Source organism: Anabrus simplex, chromosome 4 (assembly GCF_040414725.1).
Source record: "Anabrus simplex isolate iqAnaSimp1 chromosome 4, ASM4041472v1, whole genome shotgun sequence".
NCBI classification, from domain to species: domain Eukaryota; kingdom Metazoa; phylum Arthropoda; class Insecta; order Orthoptera; family Tettigoniidae; genus Anabrus; species Anabrus simplex.
This window is the reverse complement of record NC_090268.1, coordinates 394,111,412-394,130,440: the sequence shown is the minus strand read 5'-3', so window position 1 is coordinate 394,130,440 and position 19,029 is coordinate 394,111,412. Positions and strand designations below refer to the sequence as shown.

The 19,029-nt window shown below is 44.8% G+C and overlaps 1 protein-coding gene across 1 annotated transcript in view; it reads right to left on the bottom strand.

Annotated features, from left to right (window-relative positions):
* Positions 1 to 479: 479 nt before the first annotated feature.
* LOC136872038 (probable cytochrome P450 49a1) overlaps positions 480 to 19,029 on the bottom strand; it is a 101,331-nt gene continuing 82,781 nt past the window's right edge. The window contains exons 10-12 of the mRNA XM_067145860.2: positions 16,418 to 16,496; positions 5,465 to 5,671; positions 480 to 2,342 (exon numbers count right to left, since the gene is read on the bottom strand). Coding sequence (XP_067001961.2) covers positions 2,232 to 2,342; positions 5,465 to 5,671; positions 16,418 to 16,496 — 397 coding nt within the window. The 3' untranslated portion in view covers positions 480 to 2,231. The remainder of the gene's footprint in view (positions 2,343 to 5,464; positions 5,672 to 16,417; positions 16,497 to 19,029) is intronic.

Below are 19,029 nucleotides of genomic sequence, written 5' to 3'. Positions count from 1 at the left end.
GAAGGGATTGTTTAAGGCCATAAATATATAGTATCGATGAGATGGAATAAATATCTAATTTATCATATACTTAATATATCGATACGGATTTTGAAGACCATTGCTTGAAAAAAAAGCAACGCTTACAAACAAAAATTACTAAATACGAGGGTTGGGGCAAACGTCATGGCAACTATTTTTTTAAGGTACCAGTCCGGTTGCAAAATGTGACATGTACAGTCGAAAGGACAAGGTGTTAACTACATACGTGGACAATGAATAGCACTGAAATATATTATAACACTAATTTATTACGGTAGTATACAGGGCAATATGGCCTTCCCAGTGCAAAAGAATGACAACATAGTACATATAAAGTTGACATGACAAACCTGGGCCTAAAGACCCTCAATGTAGTCCCCTCCTACTGATACCACACGCTGCCAACGATGTGGGAGGCGCTGAATACCATCTGCCTCACCATGTGTGAATCGGGTCACCTGTTGGCACAGCATTAGCAATGTCCTTGCGTGTTGCAAACCGCCTACGACGTAGTGGTTCCTTAATCTTTCGAATGAGATCAAAGTCACAGGGCGAAATGTCGGGAGAGTACGGTGGGTGCTCCAATTCTTCCCATTCCAAACGTCACAGTAGCTGCCCTACACACTCTGCTTTATGTGGTTTTGCATTGTCGTGCAGGATTATTGCTCTCTCCACAAGATACTGACGTTTCTACCGAACGCCACGTCGTACCTGTCGCACCAGGAAGACGCTGTAGTACTGTACGGTCACTGTTCTGCCATGTGGAAGAAAGTGGCAAACAATGACACCCCTGACGTCATACGCGACGATCACCATCAATTTGACGAGGGAAGGATTCTGACGGACCTTATGCCTCCTTGGTGATCCAGCATGTCGCCTCTCCGCGGACTGACGTTTCAGTTCTGGTTCGTATGCCCTGGCCCAAAAATTCTTCGATGGTGATTATTCGTGATAAGAATTGATCGCCGTCCAGTTGCCAGCGTGCAAGGTGGTCGGAGCTTATTGCACCTTTGAACTTCCGTCAGTGCATGAGGTACCCACCGCGATGCGATTTTGCGCAGTTGCAGCTCATTACGCGATATCCTGTGGGCGGTGCGTTTCTCGATGCCACTTGCCCTCTCTAACTCCAGTAGCGTCCATCGTCTGTCTTCATCCAGGAGCTGCTCGATGACGGCACGTGCCATTTCGGTCCGCACACTGACAGGTCGTCCCGAACGTTGCTCATCACTGGTTGACACACGTCCTTGCTGAAACTTTCCTACCAACCATGCTACTGCACGATATGGTAGGGCATTATTCCGAAGGGCTTCCACTAATTCACTGTGACATTCTATCGCTTTTCTCCCTCGGAGAAAGGCTATTTTGATGTAAGCGCGCTGTTCAACACGGGTTACTTCCATCTCGCACGACACTCACCGACTGACTGATTTCACAGCCCTCGCTGCGCTACTATCAGCTATCACAGAGCCATCTGTTGTTCTGCATACACACTATGCCTGCAGAACTTCCACACGACACATATATGTTTGTGATCCGTTCACATATCTACAAGAAAAAAAATAGTTGCCATGACTTTTGCCCCAAACCTCGTACATATTCGTCACATGCAATTCGATTATCTTTACTCAAGTATTTCCTATATCTGATTATAAACCACTTAACGAAGATACATACTTCTCAAATAATTAATCGTGTAACCGAAAATGTGTAAAGAATTATTTTCAGATGATTTTCCCCATTCCATTTCTTCTCACAATGCCAAATGCACCCTGCTTCGAATCTTTAATACACCATAATTGTATAATGTGCTATGTTTTTCATATCACAGTTAAATCAAGCACGAAAATACGAAGTTTAATTTGTATACTAGTACCTGTCATCGACTTGCTTGTCTGTAGGCTATATAGTAATTACATACTAAATCAGCTACTGCCAATTTTTGCGAACGACTTCTACTTGTTCTTTATTTTTCCTTGCCGATTTAAGTAATTCTATTCATCTCTAATTTTTAAAACATTAATCTTTCAAATTCTAAAATGTTGTTCGTAGATATATAGTGAAACTCTCAATTTGAAAGTGTGAGACTAGTGAAAATAGTTCAAAAATCATTTTTTTTAATACATATTTCTGTCCTGACTTAGATGTCTTAGATGTTTAGTGGTTCTTGATATGCTCCATGAGAATATAATTTGTAAGAGAAGTTAACACTTTTAAGAGGGTCTCTCTTCCAACTTCAGGTTGAGAGGTGATATCATATTATTGATTAGTGTAGATCTGATCTTCAGTTCTTGATCATATTCCAGCCGAAAATTACGTACTACCTGCAAAACAAAATAAGGTAAATTAATATCAGAGAGCAATGTTAAAACAAGTGAAAATTCGCTGTTAAATCTCAGAATATCAGATTAATAGAATTGGTTAAAATTTTTGAAAATGCATTCTGATATCGGTTTACGAGGAAATGTACACTTTTCGCTAAATTAAATTGAGGAAAATATTTAAATTCGTATTGCTCAGTTACAACAAATGCTGTGTAACATCATTTTACAAGTTTGATCTACCCACGGTATCCCCTGCCTGTCGTAGGGGCGACTGAAATGGCCCCCAGAGGATTTTAACTTGGGAGTGTAGTTGGCTACCACGGGGCCCTCAGCTGAGTCCTGGCATTGCTTGTACTTACTTGTGCCAGGCTCCTCACTTTCATCTATCCTATCCGAGCTCCCTTGGTCAGCTCCTGTTCTTTTCCGACCCCGACGGTGTTAGAGCATTCGAGGCCTAGGCTGTCTATCATTTTTACGCCCTTCGTGACCCTTGACTTTTTTGGCCGATGTGTTTATTTTTGAAGTGTGTGATTCCTTCCATTTATGTTTCTTTCTGATTAGCGTTATATAAGGTATAGGATTGTTGCCTACTTGTATTCCCTCCTAAAACAGTTACCACCACCACCACCACCTCATGAAATAATTTCCTTTCTTTAAAAACAGGTAATTGCCAGCATATATATTGCTGAGTAATTAAAATTGCTTTTTTAACCGATAATGCATAAAATACTAAAATGTATGGAATATTTGCATGATTCCTACGTAGGAATTATTTAAAGTCAACATCCTAATGTAGAATTTCTAACCAGGCAATATTATCTTCCTAGACGTTACTTCTCATAAATCTTTTTTTCTAGTTTTCTCACTAAAAATAAAAGGTCGGGCTCCCCACTCTCAAACCTGGTTCGATTCCCGGTCAAGTCAGGGATTTCTACCTGGACCCATGAGTAGGTTTGAGGTTAACTCAGATTACGTCAAAACACTATCTGACGGTGAAAATGCGGTCTCAGCCTAAGAAGCCAAGAATGACGCCCGAATGAATTCGTTGCGTTGACCACGCATCCCCTCATAATCTGCAGGCGTTCGGGCTGAGCAGCGGTCGCTCAGTAGGCCATGTCCCATTAAGGCTGTAGTGCCATGGGATTTTTTTAAAGATTAAGTATATCATTATTATTTATTTAGCGTATGGCTTATAGAGCCGGCCCCGTGGTGTAGGGGTAGCGTGCCTGTCTCTTACCTGGAGGCCCCGAGTTCGATTCCCGGCCAGGTCAGGGATTTTTACCTGGACCTGAGGGCTGGTTCGAGGTCCACTCAGCCTACGTGATAAGAATTGAGGAGCTATCTGACGGTGAGATGGCGGCCCCGGTCTAGAAAGCCAAGAATAACCGCGGAGAGGATTTGTCGTGCTGACCACATGACACCTCGTAATCTGCAGGCCCTCGGTCTGAGCAGCGGTCGCTTGGTAGGCCAAGGCCCTTCAAGGGCTGCAGTGCCATGGGGTTTGGTTTGGTTTATGGCTTATAGAGCCGGGAATTTCCGAGGACATGTTCGGCCTGTCAGTTGCAAATCTTTCTACTGGGCGACCTGCGCATCTGGGTGAAAGATGATGATGATGATGATGATGATGATGTTGATGATGATGATTGTAGTGACGATGACAATGAAGTAGGGCTAGGATGAAACCCTTGTCGCCACTAAATATGAATGTGAGCTGACATGGCACTGAAACTGTCTGCATTGCCTCACTGCAAATAGATCCTCCTTCATTCAATGACGGACAGCTTCTTATAGAACATGTAAGCAGGGTTCACTGATGAGGTGAGGTACAAAAGAACGTGGCATTCATGTGTGAAAATGTTCGGCGTTGACACTTTGCAGCAGGTTGACGTGTTTTACGGGAAGGCGATGGTCCTGCATTTACCGCCGCCTATTTGGCGAACTTATTGCTAAACAATGATCTTAGTTTGGAGACTAGAAAATCATTTCACAAGACCTTTGTTTGCCAGGTCAGGAATTTTACCTGCACCTGAGGGCTGGTTGGAGGTTCACTCATCCAACGTGATTACAGTTGAGGAGCTATCTGACAGTGATATAGCGGATCCGGTCTAGAAAGCCAAGAACAACAGCCGAGAGGATCCGTCGTGCTGACCATACGACACCTCGTAATCTGTAGGCCTTCGGGCTGAGCAGCGGTCGCTTAGTAGGCCATGGCCCTTCGTGGCTGTTGCGCCATGGGGTTTTCAGGAAGGGGGGGGGGGGTTGGAGTGGGCTACTGTGCGGATGCAAAACCTGGACATTACGTGAACAGGAAAAACAAAAATTGAGGCTGCAGAAATGTGGTTTTTGGAGAAGAATTACAAAAACAAGTTGGATGGATAAAAGAAGACCTTGTTTTAAAGAACGTAAAGGAGGATCAATGTTTATTAAATACGGTAAAGAATAGGAAAGCAAATTTCCTTGGACACGTACTGAGAAATGTCTCTCTTCACCAAACAATAATAATAATAATAATAATAATAATAATAATAATAATAATAATAATAATGGCGTATGGCCTCCGGAGAGGCCTGGTGCAGGCCTTTTTCTAGTAGACGGCCTATTAGGCTACCTGCATGTCTGTGAAGATGAGGGCCCTACCTAGGATAATATCTAATGTTGAATACGCCACACACACACACACACACACACACCCAGCCCCCGAACCTTTGGAATTAACCAATTAAGGTTAAAATCCTCAACCCGGCCGGGAATTGAACCCGGGACTCTCTGAACCGAAGGCCAGTACGCTGACCATTCAGCCAACGAGTCTAACACCAAACCATCATTGAAGGGAAATGGAAAGGGGTACAGGGGACGACCAAGGATGTCGTACATCAGGAACTCCGTCGGTGAATTGACATGTGGTTCATATAGCAACATGAAGAGGCTGGCAGGAGATCGTCAGATATGGCTACTGCGACAAGGCATTTCCTTTAGTAGATGATGGTGATGATGATGATGATGATTTGACGAACGTCTTGAAACTGACCTCACGTTATCTCATGTTATCTGCAACTGGCATCCTTTAAATGAGCAATAATAATAAAGTAAATGGTGGAATAAGTTAGAATTCATTTACTCACCCTAGCCAAAAGGATACCCATCTCCAGCTCAGCGAAGCGGCGACCCAGGCACATCCGTGCCCCAAATCCAAATGGAATGAACACAAATGGATGTGCTGTCTGTTGTTCCTCTGAACCTTTGATCCAGCGTTCAGGAATAAAGCGAGTTGGTTGGGGAAAATTCTGTTCGTCTAGACACATGGACTTTGTAGGTACGATAACCATTGCCTGTAAACAGAGCATTTATATTATTCTTTCTCACCCGCTGCATGGAAGTTCACATCAGTTCTCAAGAACATGTTTTTTACACTTTCCTTTTTTTGGCGTTGAGGGCAAGCAAATGAGAGTCCCAGGACGGAAACTATGCCCCTTTACTCACCTTTTTTCGAGAATACTCGATGAGTCCGAAAATTCTCTGTTTACTGCAATGGCGAGGGGAAAATCGATCTAGCTGAGAGGTGGTATTTTGCCCCCCGTCAGAAAATAAATCCCGTCATCGCTTAATTCTGATTTATAATTTAGTGTCGAAGTACTAGAGCTGTGGAAGGAAAACCTCTCTTCTTAAGAAAAACAATCTTTTTTTTTTGAGACAGATGAAGAAGAAACTATCTGCCTTGTAGAATTATTAGTGTAACTTGCAATGAAAGTTCGCACTGTTGGGGATATTACTAATAAATAAAACACTGAATCACTCTACTTCGTCATGGCTGCCATCTTTATTCTTACTTACTACAAACCAGTACAAAACAAAAGCATAAATACAAGCGATATGGCAGTTCCCAGTAGCTCCGCTAGATAGCAGGAGCTCATACTTGAAATACTAAACTATGTACAGGGAGATTGCATATCCAAATCACATAACGCCGTTAGAGTGTGTACGAGTCCTTTTCTATGAATCTCCAACATCCTCCCCACCCTGGTCTATCTCAAGTGGGATGACCAGCTGGACAGGTCGTGTCACATTGTTTCCGTCCGAGGTGCGAAGAATAACCGTTCTAGTTCTCCCGTCACGTCCTTCCCGTAATTCTTCTACCCGTGCTTTATTCCACATGTGTCTTGGGCGTGTATCCTCTTGTAGTAAAACTACGTCACCGACCCTGATTCTTGACTCGTGGTCTCTGCGCTGGCGAACTTCGTGAAAATTCCGCAATAGTAGCAAATACTCTTTACTCCAACGCTTCCAGAAGTCGTCAGTCATTCGCTGGAGTAGTCTGAAGGTTCTAACAAGGTCTCGCCTGGGTGGTTCTGGTCCAGTAGGTATCGTGGTGAGTCGATCGCCAACGAGGAAGTGGGCTGGAGTCAATACACCACCATTGTCATCATGTTGCGTCAAGGGTCTTGTGTTTAATACGGCTTCTATGCTAGTCAAAACAGTCCGTAGCCCTTCATCATCAATAGTGGAACGTCCAAGTATTTTCCGTAGACATCGCTTGGTGAGGCCAATTAGTCTTTCCCACCATCCTCCCCACCAAGCGGCACGTGGGGCAATGAACTTCCATGTGATAGCTTACTGGGCCATATAGTGGTGTGTCCGTGCCGCTGTCAGTTCTCTCCACAAGTCCGTTAACTCTGCGTTCGCTGAATGGAATGTCTGAGCGTTGTCGCTGTAGATCGTGTGTGGTATACCGCGTCGGCCTATAAACCTCTGCAAGGCCTGTAGGAATTTGTCTGTCGACATGTCACCGCACAGTTCCAAGTGTAAGGCACGCGTTGTTGCACAGGTGAATAATGCAATGTAGGCTTTCTTCATGAGGTTGCCAGAAGTAACGTACAGTGGTCCTGCGAAGTCTAGTCCCGTTACTTCGAATGGTCTGGAAGGACGTAGACGATCCAGGGGAAATGGTGCTTCTAATTCCGTCGGTCTCCTCCGGTGAACAACTTTACACGGGAGGCAGGTGTGTAAGACCTTCTTGATTGTTTGGCGTGCTCGCAAGATCCAGAATTCTGTGCGTAGTTCAGTTAGGATAGCGGGAACACCTAGATGGTGAAGTCTTATGTGAGTTTGTTTTATCAGAAGTTTACAGAAAGTGTGTGTGCTTTTCCTTGTTGGAGATGTCTGCGTGTTGTAGCCGTCCGCCTAGTCGAAGGATACCATGTTGTAGAAATGGATTGTAGCGAAAGATATTCGAAGCTCGTGCTAGTTGAAGATTATTCTTCAGGGCTTGCAGTTCAGAAGCAAAGCATTCCTGTTGAACTTGCTTTATCCAGTACGTTCTTGCTTCTTCCATTTATGAGGCTGTGAAGTTCTGACAATACTTAGTTTTCTCCTTCAAACATTTCACGAATCGTAGAATCCACGCGGTAACTCGTAAAAGTTTCCAGTATGTACTAAATCGTGAGGCAGCAAACAATGGTGCTGGCGTGGTGGTTCCAAGAACTTGAGTGGTCTTCCTTTCCTCAGGTAGAGTCATATTAGTGGGGGTGACATCTCTTGGCCATGAGTAGGAAGGTCCATTCAACCACGAAGGTCCGTGCCACCATGAGTCCAAGGACTCCAGTTGGTGTGCTTGAAGTCCTCTAGAAAGGTGGTCAGCTGGGTTGTTGATTCCGGGACAGTGTCTCCACTGACTGGACGTGGTATGAGTCAAAATTTCAGTCACCCGGTTACAGACAAATGTCTTCCAACGGTTGGGATTACTTCTTATCCACCCTAGTGTGACTGTAGAATCGCTCCATAACGTGGCAGGGATGGACGTTATTCCAGTGGCTTCGTAAAAATAATGTAGAAGTCGGGATCCGACCAAGGCTGCTAACAATTCGAGCCTGGGAAGGGTCACTTTCTTCACAGGGGACAGTCTGGCCTTGCTGCAAATTAAACGAACAGTGTAAGCGTCGTCAACAAGTGACCGGACGTACAATGCGGCGCCGTATGCTCTTTCGAAGGCGTCGCAAAACACGTGCAGTGATATGTCTGTACCGGAATTTGAAATGGCAATCCATCGTGGTATCCGGATTGGAGAGAGGTACTGTAGGTGTGAGAGCCAATCGTTCCATCGATGGGCGAGATTAGGCGGTAAAATTTCTTCCCATGCCAGTCCTTGGCACCAAGTATCTTGGAAAAGGATTTTGGCAGTGATTGACACGGGTGAAAATAGTCCAAGTGGGTCGTAGAAGCGTGCGGTGGCTTTCAGTAACTGTCGTTTAGTTGCTGGCTGTGTGGATAGTTTTGCAGTGACGTCACTTGGGGTTGTAAAGAGTTCGTCTGATTCCGCATTCCAGTCGATTCCTAATACTCGTGTCTGCAGTGCGACTTCTCGAGTTTCTGCTTTCCAAATGTTCATTAATGGCAAGGAATTCGTGACCCATTTGGAGAGTGGGAGTCGAATGTGGCACAGGAGGGCTGTCAGTTCATAATAAAGAGTAACGGCCGTATTGTCGTCTTCTACGCTGGCAGTGAAGTCATCCATAAATGTGCAAGCATCTAGGAGAGGTGCTGCCGTGGGATAAGTGTTGTAGTGTAGGGTAGCTAGTTCACGGAGAGTGGCTGAGAGGAGGAACGGGCTACAGGTCAGGCCAAAGGGTAGCCGGGTGAATCGGTACGTTACGACGTCCTCTGTTGTCGTGTAGGTTCCGTCTGTAGTAGTGTCGATGCGGTACCAAAGAAATCTGGTGAGATCTCTATCTTTTCGTCGAGGGCTAGCTGGAGGAACGCCTGGGTACCGTCACATGCAATGGCCTTTCGATGCAATCGAAACCTTAAGAGGTTGGCAAAAATTTCGGGTAGGAGATTTGGACCCATGTGGAGGGTATCGTTGAGGGATGGGAATCCTGGTTCGTGAGAGGAAGCGTCGTACACTATCCTCCATTTAGTGGCATCTCGTTTCTCCTTCTTGACGGCATGGTGTGGCAGATGAAACATATTTCCAGGGATTGCGGTATCGGGGGCTAGTTCTACTTGCTCTCGAAGCACGTAGTCCAACATTAGCGTCTGATACATGTTCTTGAAAGTTGCGTCTTGATGTAGCCGTCTCTGTAGTGTTCGAAACCTTGCCTCGGTTGTTGCCAAATTATCGGATAAGACTATATCCCGTTTGCGAGGAAGGGATACGACTCTTCGTCCGTCATGGATGCGGTAATTGTCGTGGAACTCTTGAAGAATAGCAACATCCGTGTCGTCTAGTTGTCTGTGTTTCATCTCTCGAATGTCGATTGTCTCGAGGTCCCTAAAACGTCGCATGGAATCGTCAGATATCTCGTCATTGTTGACTGAGACGTGGTTCGTCATGACATGATTGACAGTGGTACCAGAGCGGTTGCCTGTGAGGACCCAACCGAAGATTGTTGGAAGTAGGACTAAGGAGGGTGTGATGGGCTGTGGTGGATCTAGTTTCACGACTTTCCAATAATTGTCTGCACCAATAAGGATTTCAATCGGCAAGCCATCTGCGTCGTTGGTTTTTGGATCAGCGAGAGGCAGATTGCTGTGGTTAAGAGTGACTGCTGGGTGAGATGAATAAGTTTTGGCACTTTCGAAAGCTGTGATAGTGACGGCGGTTTTTGTCGAAAATCCGATAATTTCAAATTGGGTGAGTCGACGTGGCTGAAAGCTATTGCTAGTTGTTTCGAAGGCTGTGGCTGCTAGGTCTCGAGTACAGATTACTGGTAGCTGTAGAGTGTCCAATAATGACGTGGCAATAAAACTTGATTGACTCCCAGCGTCTAGAAGGCATCGTGTGATTTTGTGTGCCCCTGTTGGTCCTTGTATCTGAACACGGGCTGTCTGCAGAAATGAAAAACTGGGTGGCCCAATTTCAATCTTTCCGACAGAAGTTGACTGGGATTGGCTCTGGTTGCAGATGGATACGTGGTGAAGTTGTTTGCATTTAGAGCATGACACTCTGCCCTTCTTGTTGCAGTTCTGGACGTTGTGACCTTGATTGAGGCACAGAAAGCATCTTTTGGAGAGTTTCAGCCTCTCCACCCTAGCTTGGGGTAGGACTACTTGTATGCATCCCTGTGCCCAGTGACCTCTGCTTTCGCAGAAGGCACAGAATGGTGTTATTGCGGGCTTGTTCTGCTCCCTTCTTAACTTTTGTGGCCTAGTACTGACTTGGAGAGCAGCTGCTGTAGGTTGGTAAAGTGCGATGCTGGTCTCTCCCCTGAGTTTCTGAGTGCTAAGAGCCGCTTCTACCTCCTCACGAAGAAATTCTATCAGAGACATCATATGACCTTCGGAGATTTTGTTTCGCTTTGCGTGAATTAGCCAACGTGTGCAGATTGGCGCTGGAAAAGCTCGTAAAATCTTAGGGGCAATCACGCGTCCGTAAACATTAATGTCTTCGCCGAGCGCCTTGAGGGCTTGAACTCTACGGTGGCACTCCAGGTATGTCACGTTGAGATCATCAGGATTCTCTGATAATGTGTGTGGTAAATTCTCCAGGTAGTTCATATGAGCCTGAATTATTTTATCCTTGTCGCCATAACGTTCAGTAAGTAAAGTCTTGACCTGGGCGTACGTTTCTGAACTAAGTGCTATACCATCGACGAGTTGCTTGCGTTCCCCTCGTAGATATCCTCGTAATAACACGTGGTTGCTAATGTCTGGAATCGTGGTGTTGTTGTCAACTGCTGTCTCGAACTGTTCGCAGAAACGAGACCAGGACTCTATGTCACCTGAGAATGGCTCAATGTGTATTGTCGGGAGTTTAAATTCTGGAACAACTGGGGGTGGAACATAATAGCTAGAACTGGGAATGGATGCTGACGCATTTGTCTCTGCTGCTTTCCGTGTAAGAACTTTGTTGGCATGCTGTATAGCTCTTGTTGCACTGTCGACATAGTTTTCACATGCCTGTACATCTGTTTCATAATCTGTGTCGGGTAACTGGTCGTGTATAACATCATCTGAGGAAACTAATAATTGCAAAGTGTTCTGAAGTCTATCACGAAGATATTCTATTTCGTCATAGTCTGGTGTACTTGTTTTGTCTTTTAAAAGATTGACAAAGCGCGTTAAATTTGCTCGCAGAGTAGTTCGCTTTCTTTTCAGAAGGGACAGGTCGTGTATAGACATCGCTGAGGGTGTGACAGACGGGCAATTTATGACAGCTGAGGAGGGGGTGCAGATGAACGTGCTGCAGGCAGGGCTTTGTTCCCGTGACAGTAGGTAGTTGGGTCGGTAATAGTACGCCTTGTTTCCGGTAGGTGGCAGCACTAGTCACACAGACCGGCGTAGATTTGTTTTAGAAATAACGATATTCTTGAAGCATGCAGAAATAATATCTACACCAATGTAATAATGCCGTACAATCCCCGTATAGCATGCTACGTTAGTGATTCAGTACATTGTATCTCAGAAGAAATAACTGTTCTACTCATCGTGATCCTGGGTCGAGTGGCGTGATGAAACATTCCCTTTACAGGAGATCCGTGGTTACTTGGCGTGAAAGTTCTCCAAATCTTGAACGTTCGTGATGAAACGTATCGTAACTTGAACAGATGGGTTATTTCGGCACCATAAATGTTGGGGATATCACTAATAAATAAAACACTGAATCACTTTACTTCGTCATGGCTGCCATCTTTATTCTTATTTACTACAAACCAGTACAAAACAAAAGCATAAATACAAGCGATATGGCAGTTCCCAGTAGCTCCGCTAGATAGCAGGAGCTCATACTTGAAATACTAAACTATGTACAGGGAGATTGCATATCCAAATCACATAACGCCGTTAGAGTGTGTACGAGTCCTTTTCTATGAATCTCCAACACGCACAAACAGAATGCTAGTAATTGCCGTAGGCTTGTCAGGAACTGACATAAATATTCACAATTAGTAGAATACTAATGTTGATGTTGGAGCATAAGTGAGGACTGCGGGATGAGTAGAATACTGGCATCGGGGCTCGATGTGGCTACAGGAAGCGGGAGGTGAGGCAGGGCCAGAGGTGAAACCTCACAACCAGAATTCAGTCCACCTGTTCGATACACATGTTTAAGAGGGATAGCCTCCGTGTTCGACTTTCAGTGTAATTCAGTGTAATCTGGCGTTGGACACTGGGGAGTCCTGGGAAGTAGCGGAATGCTGCTCCTTTTATAGCGCTGGCTGACGTCATAAGCAAGCGCACTGCAGTCACCTCGTAGAGTCTGGAAAGATCCGGGCTGCGGCGTGTTGCGGAGCTATCAGGCGCAGAGCTGAGATCGCGAAAGACACACAACAATAATAATAATAATAATAATAATAATAATAATAATAATAATTTTCTGTTTGGCGTAGGGACGTGGCGCCCCCATCGCCCAGTGGGAAACCACTGCAATCAGCCACCCGAGTACCGGCGGGAGAACCGAAGTATGGAGTATGGAGGAAATGCCATCCCGAGTCGAACATCAGGCTCTCTCCAAGGCTTACAACCTTGGAAGTAACTTGGTCGATGTAAAACTACACCGACCCCAAACTACAAGTTTTCAACTTCAAAGCATGGAGGAAAATTCAATAGGAAATTGTACCCCAGGTGGTAACCAATCCACCGTCGCCTTGAGTGACGCAAGCAGGCCTTCGGATTCTGGAGAGCCTGCACCTACATGCAAGGAGGTATCGGAGACTCCTAGGAACAAAATCAGCCACAAACACCGAAATTGTTTTTGCTACCTTCAGTGCCAACTCCCTCTTGAAAGTTGGTAAACTTTAACATCTTACGGATGTCCTCTCCCATCATGAAATCCTAATTACAGCAATTCAAGAGTCAAGGTTTACTGATGAACATGCGTTTGAATCACAAGGTCATAGAATCTTCAAAGGGAAAACTGGCAAACGTGTGATGAAAACTGTTCCACACCTTGGCACAGGATTTATTGTCAGCAGGAAAATGATTGATTCAGTCACTGATTTCAGCTCTCCTAACAGCAGGGTCTCGATGCTTAGTTTTCGGAGTATGAACAACATACACACGCTTGTGAACGTACATGCGTCAATCAACCAGGCAAACAAGAAAGACCCAGAAGGAACAGACAAATTCTGGGAGGACCTGAAAGATGTTATATCAAAAATTCCTGACAAACACACAATCATTTTGCTTGGAGACTTCAATGCCCAGATTGGCAAAGAAAGGAAATTCCAAAATATCGTTGGAAACTATCCAGCCCACACACGAACCAACCGAAATGGGGAAAGGCTTATAGAGCTTTGTAAGGCATTCAATCTTGTTCCTAAGTCAACAGCCTTCAAACAACTACCGAGAAAACAAAAGACATGGATATCACCAAATCCTCACTTGGGAGAATTTCAAATAGATCATGTTGCCATTGCACGAAAAGCAACACAAGAGATCCAAGATGTTAAAGTCCTGCCTTGACTCAGACCACTATCCATCCAAGATCAAAATTGAGCTTCATCCAAGAAACACCAAAAGAGTTAAGGTAAAGAAAACTATCAAACTTGATACAGAAAAGCTAAAAACCAGCGAAGAATTCACACAGAAACTTCAGTCTTTGGACACAGAAAATTGGGAACAACTGAAAAATGCCATTGTTGAAACGGCTGAGGAGACAGTATTGCTAAAGAAACTAAAGAAGCATCCGTGGTGGACTCAAGAATGTGATGAAGCCATAACACAAAGGCAAATCGCTTGGCAAAGATGGAATTCCCTGAAAGATATGAAGACTTTCTGGAGGCTAGGAAATATGCAGCGAAAGTGATCCGCCAAGTAAAGCACGCATTTGACAAAAACCAACTGACACAGATCGAGCAGGACTTCAATAAGAATAATACTAGGGATTTCTATAGAACCTTCAAACACAACCTCACCAAGTACACCCCACCAAGTCTACATTTCCGAGATCACAATGGAAAAGTTGCCTACAACGACAAGGATAACTGCCAAATCTTGGCTAAACATTTTGAATCTCTTCTTAACTGCGAAGAACCAGAATCAGAATTCACCTTTGAAGAATCCAGACATCCCAAACCAGACTCTTCTCCCCCCACAAAAGATGAAATCAAACAGATAATTACATCATTAAAGAACAACAAAGCACCTGGAGAAGATGCGATAATTGCTGAACTCTGGAAGGCTGCAGGTGAAAAGGCGATCGATAAACTAACTGAGATCATTCGCGAGATCTGGGAAACAGAGAAGATCCCAAATGATTGGACAGCAGCCCTGATTAATCTCCTACATAAGAAAGGTGACAAAACCGATGTAAACAACTATCGCGGCATCTCCCTTCTCTCAGCAACATAAAAAATTCTCTCCAAAGCCCTTCAAATTTGGGCAGAAGAGCAACTTGATTCACAGTTGGGTGAATACCAAGGAGGCTTTACAAAAGGGCGATCTTGTGCAGAGCAGATCATGAACCTTAAGTCTGTCCTGTCGTACCTAAAATCCAGGAATAAGAATTTTGTAGTTACTTTTGTTGACTTCCAAAAAGCCTACGACTCCATAGATCGACACACACTTCTCCGCATTCTGAAGGAAATGGGCTTAGACAACAAAACGAGTGCTATCATTCAACAGTCCTTAACCAGCACTACGTCCAGGGTGAAATTCAGGGGAGAAATTTCGAACGTCTTCGAAATCAAGACTGGTGTTAGGCAAGGGGATGGACTATCACCGTTTCTCTTCAACTGCGTTCTGTAAAAAAATCATTCGGGAATGGCGCAAGGAAATGTGCAAGGAAGAGGTTGAGAATGGCCTTAGAATAGGATATAAGAAAGATGATCTTATCATAGACTGCCTATCTTTTGCAGATGACCTAGCGATCTTTTCTGATTACCTAGATACTGCTGAAAAATAAATTAACCAATTGAGAATCCAAGCAGCAAAAGCTGGCCTCCAAATCTCTTTCCAAAAGAACAGAGTTTATAACCAACATCAAGCCAGCTCCCAGAGAGCTCATTGTGGAACAGGGAAAAATCAAGCAGGTGGAAAAGTTTAAGTACTTAGGCGAGTTGATAGTACCTAACAACTCTGAGAAAGAAGTAATCTTGTGCAGAATCAACAAGATGGAGTTGGCATATCAGCTGACTAGGAATGTCTACAACAAAAGATCAGTGTCCATCAACGCCAAGCTTAGGCATTATTGTTCGGTTGTACGCCCGAAAGCACTGTACGCAACAGAATGCCTTGCAATGAACAGAAAAGGTCTGATGGTGAAGCTAGAAGCTAAAGAAAGAAAAATCCTGAGAAAGATTCTTGGATCAATCAAAGAAAATGGTGAGTACAGGAGACGACACAACAGCGATCTGTACCAGCATATGGAGAGGATAACGGACACAATTCGGAAAAGGAGGATTAATTTTTATGGCCATATAGCACGCATGAGCACACAGAGACAGACCAATAGGATCTTTTCCTACTTTCTTAACAAGAAAACCAAGGGACCCTGGTTTATCGAAGTTGAAAAAGACCTTCAAGAAATAGGGATCACACTCAAAGACATCCAGAAATGTGCTCCTCTCCAGAAAAAGCTCTAGGGATACAAGAAGTTCCAAGAAAGGCCAAAGTTGAAAACAGGCAAGAAGTGGACTGATGAAAGAAAGGAGGCTCACAGAACGAGAATGCGTGAGTACTGGGGAAGAATTAAAGCTCAAGGATGCAAACGGTTGAAATAACGTGCTGCACAGCAGGCCGAAACGAAGAAAGAAGAAGAATAAAACTTTGCTGTATTCATTTTCTTACATTCGATGGCAATATTAATTTTCTAAGTCTTTGGATAGAATGTAAGAAATAAAACCGGGAGAGGACTTCACCTTAATGGTCGGAGACTTTCCTATCTATCGTGGCAGTTATTTTCAACACCTTCGTTACATGGATCAGGTTGGTAATTTTGTGTTAGATGAACGTCATAGGCCTGGATTTGAGGGCTGATTCGTGGTCCAGTTGCCTACGTGAATACAATTGAGGAGCTTTGTGACGGTGAGATCGCTACTGTTTTAAAACACACATCACATGATGAATATCATGCGTATATTTTCTGCATACAATAAGTATATCAACGTTTTCGACCCACTAGCAATCGTTCTCTAAGTACTTACCCCTTTAGGAACTAAGTAGTTGCTGAGTACAATATCCTTCTGAGTTTCTCGAGCAGTTCCGGACACAATAGGTGATATTCTGAAAATATAAAATAATCCGTTTAACCAGTGACAAAATCAGGTATTGTTTACAGCAATACGAGATATCTATAAATTTTATAAAATATGTTCTCGGTAGAAATTTGTGCTTGTTAATCGCGTGATCCGCTCAAAGGAATTAGTTGCAAATTTCGACATTTCATACAGCTTTTATTGAGGAAGGCTGATGTGTATAAGGCATTAATCTACGAAGAATGGCAGCCAAGCAGTGCCTTATGCTGTCTAAAACGTCAACGATAAACCCCAAGTACTGTTTCTAATAAAAGACCAGTGGCGGCTGGTGCATAAAATCAGTTGTGTGCTGTAACCCATCCCCCCTCCAAGAAATAAAAATATTGAGAAACCGGTATGCGGTTTTCAAGAAGCTCTCCACTGAGTTTTCCATACTGAACACACACGCAAACAACCCCAACACATATAACACATTCCTCATTAAAAAACTATAAAACTATATAATTAAACCCACAATAACACCTGTAATGGCAAAATATTCATCAACTCAAACACTTGGTGTGAGCGCGCAAAAACAGAACTTCCCAATGTGACCAAAATCATTGAAGTAAAACCAGCAACGTCGTAATACAAAATTGCATGTTATGATTTTATAATGATGTTTATAAACTAGACATTTTCATTAAAGAAAATCATAATATCCTGTCCTTATTTTGACAAAATAAAAAGTCCAATTTTTCATCGATTTACGAAGGTGGCTATGGAATAGGCAAGTTGGGAGTATTCTGTCGTCTTTAATATTAAAGGACCTGGCGGGAACAGCTCTACAGTATATTGTTTTCCCGTTTGCTTTGAGCGATCCCCTCTTAAATACACTGACTGACAGAGCAAATGCAACACCAAGAAGGAGTGGTTCGAAAGGGATGAAAGTTGGGGAAAAACCAGAGACGGCACGGACGAATAATTGATGTTTATTTCAAACCGATATGCAGGTTACACAATGCGCACGGCATCGACTCAGTAGGATGTAGGACCACCGCGAGCGGCGATGCACGCAGAAACACGTCGAGGTACAGAGTCAATAAGAGTGCAGATGGTGTCCTGAGGGATGGTTCTCCATTCTCTGTCAACCATTTGCCACAGTTGGTCGTCCGTACGAGGCTGGGGCAGAGTTTGCAAACGGCCTCCAATGAGATCCCACACTTGTTCGATTGGTGAGAGATCCGGAGAGTACGCTGGCCACGGAAGCATCTGTACACCTCGTAGAGCCTGTTGGGAGATGTGAGCAGTGTGTGGGTGGGCATTATCCTGCTGAAACAGAGCATTGGGCAGCCCCTGAAGGTACGGGAGTGCCACCGGCCTCAGCACATGCTGCACGTAGCGGTGGGCATTTAACGTGCCTTCAATACGCACTAGAGGTGACGTGGAATCATACGCAATAGCGCCCCAAACCATGATGCCGCGTTGTCTAGCGGTAGGGCGCTCCACAGTTACTGCCGGTTTTGACCTTTCTCCACGCCGACGCCACATTCGTCTGCGGTGACTATCACTGACAGAACAGAAGCGTGACTCATCGGAGAACACGACGTTCCGCCATTCCCTCATCCAAGTCGCTCTAGCCCGGCACCATGCCAGGCGTGCACGTCTATGCTGTGGAGTCAATGGTAGTCTTCTGAGCGGACGCCGGGAGTGCAGGCCTCCTTCAACCAATCGACGGGACGGGAAATTGTTCTGGTCGATATTGGAACAGCCAGGGTGTCTTGCACATGCTGAAGAATGGCGGTTGACGTGGCGGATGCGCCTATCCTCGCGTGCTGACGTCACTCGGGCTGCGCCTGGGCCCCTCGCACGTGCCACATGTCCCTGCGCCAACCATCTTCGCCACAGGCGCTGCACCGTGGACGCATCCTTATGGGTATCGGCTGCGATTTGACGAAGCGACCAACCTGCCCTTCTCAGCCCGATCACCATACCCCTCGTAAAGTCGTCTGTCTGCTGGAAATGCCTCCGTTGAAGACGGCCTGGCATTCTTAGCTAAACACGTGTCCTGTGGCACACGACAACACGTTCTACAATGACTGTCGACTGAGAAATCACGGTACGAAGTGGGCCATTCGCCAACGCCGTGTCCCATTTATCGTTCGCTACGTGCGCAGCACAGCGGCGCATTTCACATCATGAGCATACCTCAGTGACGTCAGTCTACCCTGCAATTGGCATAAAGTTCTGACCACTCCTTCTTAGTGTTGCATTTGCTCTGTCAGTCAGTGTACTACCGCTGAGGCAAGAGGGTGCCACCTGCCACTTTCTCATTTCGGTCGTAATGCAAGTGCTGCCTCTCTGTGGTCGAACGAAGAATCGCTGTGAAGTGATGTCTTGTCGGTCTTGGCTGTTGTTTCCACAGCCTATCGGAAAAGTTGGGCACGCATGCGCAAAAGGCAGAGTTCCTACTTTCCGGCAAAAAGCTTAGAAATTCTCGCTGAGCTGTGATCGCACAGCCTGGCACTGCCACCCGGCGTGGAGCACACAAGATACCTGGTTGTGAAGGGAGTTGAATAATA